Source organism: Sphaerodactylus townsendi, linkage group LG07 (assembly GCF_021028975.2).
Source record: "Sphaerodactylus townsendi isolate TG3544 linkage group LG07, MPM_Stown_v2.3, whole genome shotgun sequence".
In the NCBI taxonomy this organism is placed as follows: Eukaryota; Metazoa; Chordata; class Lepidosauria; order Squamata; family Sphaerodactylidae; genus Sphaerodactylus; species Sphaerodactylus townsendi.
Window position 1 is genome coordinate 24605489 of NC_059431.1, and position 6816 is coordinate 24612304.

Below are 6816 nucleotides of genomic sequence, written 5' to 3' on the forward strand. Positions count from 1 at the left end.
TCATAAGAAAAAAAAGACATTACACTACATATGGTTTGTAAAAAGTGATAAACATGTCTTTCCTTTCCTCTTCTGTTCTTGGTTGTTAGATTTCAAACAGAAGCCCCTAGGTCATAGTTTCTGCTTCTGTCTTCATGGATACAAGCAGAATGGTAGAAAAGGAAACAAGAAAGACAAGCTACCAAAATACTACAAAACTACTGAGCCAGCACTGGGGAGAAGGTGTACCATTATGAGAGTGTTTCTTTTTTAAAGAAACACCAGCTGACTTTTCAAACACAGCCCAAACCAGTGAAGATCCAGCCCTCGACTTTCACCAAAAGAATATGGCTGAAACTCAAGCATGCTGACTTAACTGATTTGGGGGACAGATGACTCTCTTTCGAACAGTCACATAATGGTACCTTCACAGGAAGGTTGCTGTTCAGGAAGATGCTTTTTCTATTCAGCTGTCTTGAAGAAATGCAAAACTGATGGTACCAACAAGTGCATTCCTGACATTCTAAAAGGGTGCGACCTTCCCTAGTGCTTAAGATGTTTAGATTGCTCTTCAGGCTCAGTTAGCTGACCTCGTGTCTCAAACTCAGGCTTCCGACAGGCCACGCTTACTCACTCCTTGAGACTGTCAAGAAGCTGTCGGCAGTCGTCACTGACAAGACTCAATGACGTTCTCTGCCAACAACTGACCCTGTCACCTGCAGGAAGACGGGAGCTCTCCGAGACAGGATCAGGAGGCTGTGCTAGCCAGATCCTCGAACAACAGGTGCCGTCAGTGTCAGCATCACCTACCAGAAGCAGGCCCTGCCTCCTGTGACCAGTTTCAGTTCAACTGCCGGTTGCAAATGGCGTTCCCTTTTCGTCAGAGCCCTGCGTCTTGTGGGCCGGCTTCTGCAGCTTGCTGTAGGGCTGCTACAGCTCTCTCCCAACTACCTGTCTGACCTGTATTAACCCTGTGCTGCTGCAGGTGCTCCTGACGGAATCGATGTCTGTGGGCGTGACCAGTGCCATGCTGGTTTTGGTTTTCAGAAAGCACGCCCCCCTGTCTGTGATGGTGCCTATGATATTCCGGGGGAGGAGGTGCTTCCGCGGCTGGTACTTCGGCTGCTTTTGTTAGGTTGCTGCATATTTCTTCAATCTCTGGGGTCTAGAAGGAAAACAGCCAGGCAACATTAGTTCCAGCAGACAGTTCTAGATTTGTTTCCAGGCAATAAACAAATTCTCAGCCAATTTTTACATTCTCTGTTGTCAAAAGTTAAGCAAATCGAGTGGCCAATAAACATTTACAATTCTTAGGCACTTATTTTTTTTCTCCAAGACAAAAGTTATTAAAGTGTCAAATCTATGCAATCTTTTTGAAAGATAGCATTGGAGTTTTTTTTACCTCAACACAGCCTTCCAGAAGGTTCTTCTGCTAGTTCCTCCTCCAACTTGGTCTTACAACCCAACTCCAAGACAGCCACAACCCACTCTTTGGTGCCAACCCACAGTACAAGAATCACTAACACAAAGTAAACTCTTACCATGTAAGAACAGTTTCCACATCTTGATTCACAGTATGTCGCCCGAATAGCATCTTCCACGTATGGGAAAGTCAGATAGGTGTAAGGCAAACCAAGATGATACACAAGACGACCACACCTAAGGAAGAGAATCAAGTTTTATTATCAATGCAGTCTTTATGCACAGTTTTACTGAACTAAAAAGTATGTATTTCTCTGGCTAACCTATGCCCTGCACAGAATTGCATTTCTGCAACAATTTTATGAGACAAAACTGCATAAAAAGGACATCTGCAGCAGCTGTTTACCAGCAGCAGCCAAGCTGGCCTCCACGGGCATGCTTTTAAAAGCACGGAGGCCAGGGCGGGGCTCGGAAGCATGGCCCACCCCTGAACCCCGCCCCCCATGCTTTTAAAAGCACGTCCCTGGAGGCCGGCTCAGCTGCTGCTGGTAAACGGCTGCTGCAAATGTCCTTTTTATGCAGGCTCTGGGGAGGGCAGAAGCCGGGCTGCAGAGAGCCCATGGGCGGGCGGGTGCGAGCCCAGAAGAGTTGTCTCTGGGCGCCATTTCCTCCCCCCCCCCCATATGCCTCTGCATCCAAAATAGGAACCATTCCCTCTTGAACAGGTCACATGCTTCAAACCAGTGGTGGGATTTAGCAGGTTCGCACCACTTCGGCAGAACCAGTTGTTAAAATGCCTCTTGTATACAACCAATTGTTAAATTATTTAAATCCCACCACCAAAACCGGTTGTTAAATTATTTGAATTCCACCACTGCTTCAAACTCCTTAATACAGTAGGCAATGGTACTCTGAGTCAAGATTTCCTGGCTTTCCCCCTTTTTAGACAAACCTGTCATAGATCAGGAAGTCATCCTTGTCTCCATTTAGAATAGTCCAAACATCAGGCTGACCCTTATTCTGCTGGTACACAGGAATGTCCTCTGAAACCTTCTCTCTCAGCAGTGAATACTTTTGCTGGGACGGCTTCCCTTTGTGGTTGACTACCATAAAGGAGACATTGGTAAATCCACCGTTTTCCAGCTTCAGTCGCAGGTCTTCCAGCCTAATAGAAGATATTGAGAGAAAACTGAGTGTTTCATACACATTGGTTTTAGTGTGGTTCTTTAATTATTTCAATTAATATCCCTCTTTTCTCTCTCATGGGCATCCAGCATTGTTCTCCCCTCCTGCATTTTATCCTCTCAGTGGTCGATTCCACATGGTCCAAATATCCCGGGTTGAGCAAGCGAAATATCCCAGTTTGGCCAAGAAGTTCGTACAGTTCCTGGTCCTAAAGCAGGTTTGTCCCGCAATATTTCCCTCACCCAGGTTTTTAAAAAAACGCTAACATTGCAATCTTTTCTCAAAATCCCACATTGAACCCGCTTGCATGGGAACCAGCAAGCATCCGTGGCAGAGAGGACACGTGAATCTGTGACTCCCGGTTGTAACTCCAACAATCTAACTCCTACGCTACGCTGACTGAAACACATACCGGCTTCTCATCTGCCATAACAATCTGAAATACATTTACAGTGGGTTGTCCTCCAGAATCCTGACAAAATCATTGTTCAGTCTTGACTGTTTGGTTCCAGGCAGCTCCAATCTGCATCTCTGGAAGGAGCTCCAAAGACTTCTTTGTGCTTTGATTGAGAAACAGGATCTTTAGCTAGATGTTATAATTATTACATAAGACAAGCTGAAGAGAAGAGTTTTGAATTTATTAACCCCCCCCCTTCTCTCCTTACAGCTCAAAGGGGCTTACAAACTCCTTTCCCTTCCTCTCATCCCAACAGACACCTTGTGGGGCAGGTGAGGCTGAGAGAGTTCTGAAGAACTGCACCCAGCCCAAAGCCATCCAGCAGGCTTCAGGTGCAGGAATGGGGAAACAAATCCAGATCACCAGATAAGAGCCCACTGCTTATCTGGGCAATCACACCCAGGTCTCCAGATCAGAATCCACCTGCTCCTAACCACTACCCCACGCTGGCTGTATGTTAAAGCCCTTTAATGTCTGGTGAAAGCTTCAAAAACCTGAAATATTTTTTATTAAACCAACTCTGGTCAACATGAAGGTGCCTTACATGGAATCTATTAAGGTGAGTACAATACAGTCTACCATGACTGGCTACAGTTCTCTAGGGCCTTATGCCTTTCATATAACTTACTTTCCACTTTTTTTAACTGGAGATTCAGGGACTGAACCCAAGACCTGCAGGTAAAGCAGATGCTTGACCACTAAGCTAGTATAGACCCACCTGTAAACAAAATTTGTTCTATTCTCCTGCCCCAAATTCTCCTGCCCCAAAATGCAAATGGAACGATACAGGTATATAAAAACTAGGACAAAGAGGCTTAGAGACAGCTTCTACTCTAGAGCTGTGGCTATGCTGAACTCTGTGGCTTCGTGTTGATGTGTTTGGGGCTGTGTAGGGATGGGTGGAGGAAGGGGAAAGTGAGGATGGGGTATGAGTCTGAAATTGTGTGCATCGAGGAATGCTGCTGTTCGTTGTGCGTGCACAATGACAATAAAATGCTTATGTTTAAGACCCAGCCAGCTGTCCTTACCTGGAAGCCTGGACCATGCACAAAGGTCAGCTAGCCTGGAGAAGAGCCACGACTGTTACAGAGCCTCTGGAGTCCAGCATAGGATTTTCCTGCCCGATGCGCCATTTGGGAGCTTCTTTACACTGGGTCCTGGAGCCCTGGCTCTCTGACCCTCCTCCTGGGAGGAGACAGAGAGCCAGGGCAAGCCCCAGCCCAGCCCACATGGCTGGGCTTTGGCTGTGAAGCAAAGGAAAACAAAGTTATGATAGCAGTTGAGAAATCAGGAAGCTCACAGCAGGTTATCACGCTCTTCACTTGTGGCAAGCATTCCCAGAACAGCCCGGGCAGCAACCCCTCCAAAGAACTTTGTTCCAAGGTAGTTTTTCAGGACATCCCCTCAATTCTCTGTTAAACATTAAACCAAACCGAATTTCGTCAAGGCTGTATAAACGCTGACTCTGCAAAGGGTTCAAACCTTCCCAGTCTGGGAAACTGGGAATATATCTTGTTCTTTTAAACAGACTTTCCCCCTTCCCCCAACCACTTCAGAACAGATTTCAGCTTCTTTGCTCAGGACATCAGAAGATCACCAACAGTTACTTAGTGCTTACTACCAAGTAATCCAAGACAATTAATGTTTACTTGAAAATAAACACCCATGGTGTTAAAGAGGGCTGGTGATGCCCAAGTAAATACGTAGAGAAATGCAGACCTTTCTTTTTCCCTACACAGCCGCTGCATAAAACTGTTCTAATAATTGGAAAACGGTCAGATAAAACTTGGGAAACAAAACAAGCAAGGGGGAGAGTTGCTAAACATGCCCATAGATCTCTATTATTAAACGGGAGTGTCCCTTTTCTTCTGTTTATCTTCTGTTTATCATTCTCTACCATTTCTAGGCAATTAGTCTTGTTTTTAAAAAGTTCCAACGGGGGGGAGGGGAAATCCTGGAAGCTTCAAACGATTAGGCTGAATCCAGACAACTTTTCTGCAGGTGAAAACGGGAGGTGGCATCCCTACCTCCAAAAACAAGGCGGGGATCACGGGATCTGTCTGTACAAAAGACGGGGAGACGGTAGTACGTGGAGGGGGGCGGGGAGAGCAGTCCTGTTTTCTTGTCTCTCTTAAACCAAGAGCAGTGTTTGGCCTCCCGCATCTGCCAAGCAGACTGCTCACGAATGAACAGAATATACACGTTAATGTAAACAAAACATTAACATGGGTATGTCCTGCTCCACCTCGTCCCAACCAAAAGGCACAGCTCAACACACATTAAAAACAAAGCGCCATGTGCCACGCACATGCAGAAAACACTAGAGTCTAACTCTGGGCATCGCCCTTCTGTAGCTTAATTTAGCAAGGAAGCTAACCCGAAAATATCGTGCAGGGCAGTTGCTGGATTCGATCCCCTCGCTCGGCCAACAGCGTCCTATGAGCACACGTAAATCTGCATCAATTCTTATCAGTAATTTCCCTATCAGTTCATGAATCAACACATTGCAATCACAAGGGCGTTTGCTTGTGCATATGCAGTCCGCCCAAAGCGAGTCCTGCACTTGGTGCATGCAAACAGGGCGCGCGCAAAAAGTGGGAGCAGACTTTTCTGCGCGCGCCCGATCTTTGCAAACTTTATCCGATCCAAATTCGTGCAATTCTCTCGGCTCTCCTCTATCCACCTCCGCGCTGACTTGTGCAAAAACATCGGCAAGCCAACTTTGTGAGGAAACAAGAGACTTACCCTCGGTCTTTTCTCGATCGGCTGCTCAGCAGCTTAGCTCGTGCATGGGGAACAAAAGAGAATAGAGACGGCGGTGGCGCAGCCCTGGTATTTATACTTCGCTTGTTTATCACCGCTTTCCGCTGTGGGTTCAAAGCTCAAGGGACTTTTGCAATCCCCTGGCAAGCGAATCACAAGCCTCGGAGCGAAACCGTCCCAAATAGTTGTTTTAATTAACTGACGGGGCGGTGCGACGGTTTATCAAGCTAGTGGTATAGTCAGAAGAGGAGGGTGGAGTGGGAGAAACTTTTATTTTTCACGAAAGGGGGAAATCAACTGCTGTGCAAGCGAGATGGGTTGCTCTGTCTTTTATCCCTTGCCTTGCCCTGTGTTGCACTTCTCTCTGGCTGCGCAAGACCTGATTGGAAGACTATATCTAAAAGCATTCAAATCTCTACTTTTCAAAGAAGGGACAAACCATTTGGCTTGCTTGTTTTCGGTTACACGGTTTTGGACTGTAGGCTGGGGAGAGGAGGGGGGCTCACATGATTGAAAGTTCCTCCTGACTACAACACCTTTCACCTAGAAATCTAGCAAGTCAGCGAACCGCTTTCCTAAACTGCTGGATTTCTGCGTGCGGGATTTGTTTGTATGAAGAAGTATTCCGTAACCTAAGCACCACTTGTCAGCTGATCCAAGAAAGCAAACTGAGAAAACAGCCACTTTTGCTGTTTGTGAGAACTAGGGATGCTTTCACGTGGGGATGATTCCCTGATACGCACTCATTTATGCTGCAGGAGGGAAAGCAACAGCAACAAATATTTATTACGTTCAGAATTTGTAAACTACAGCAAATAGAGTTCAAACTGAAAAGTTTGTGTTATATGTTTTGTATTAAAACACATCTCAAATGTCAAATAAAAGATCAATACTCCACCACAACTATGAGCAAAGTGTATAGTCCTCAATTAAACTATGATCCTTTTCAGGGGGGAGAGCAGGCACCAGGGGTAAGCAGGGAAAAATGAAATCAGATGCGGGTGTGCTGG

General features: G+C 46.1%; 1 protein-coding gene across 1 annotated transcript; it reads right to left on the minus strand.

Moving 5' to 3' along the window:
• Nucleotides 1-623: 623 nt before the first annotated feature.
• LOC125436682 (selenoprotein P) lies at nt 624-6036 on the minus strand. Its single transcript, XM_048503896.1, has 5 exons — nt 5789-6036; nt 4072-4287; nt 2354-2566; nt 1521-1638; nt 624-1144 (listed from the first exon to the last, which is right to left on the minus strand). Exons 2-5 carry the CDS (start codon nt 4272-4274, stop codon nt 860-862), a joined length of 819 nt encoding a protein of 272 aa, XP_048359853.1. The 5' UTR covers nt 4275-4287; nt 5789-6036; the 3' UTR covers nt 624-859.
• Between the last annotated feature and the right edge of the window lie 780 nt (nt 6037-6816).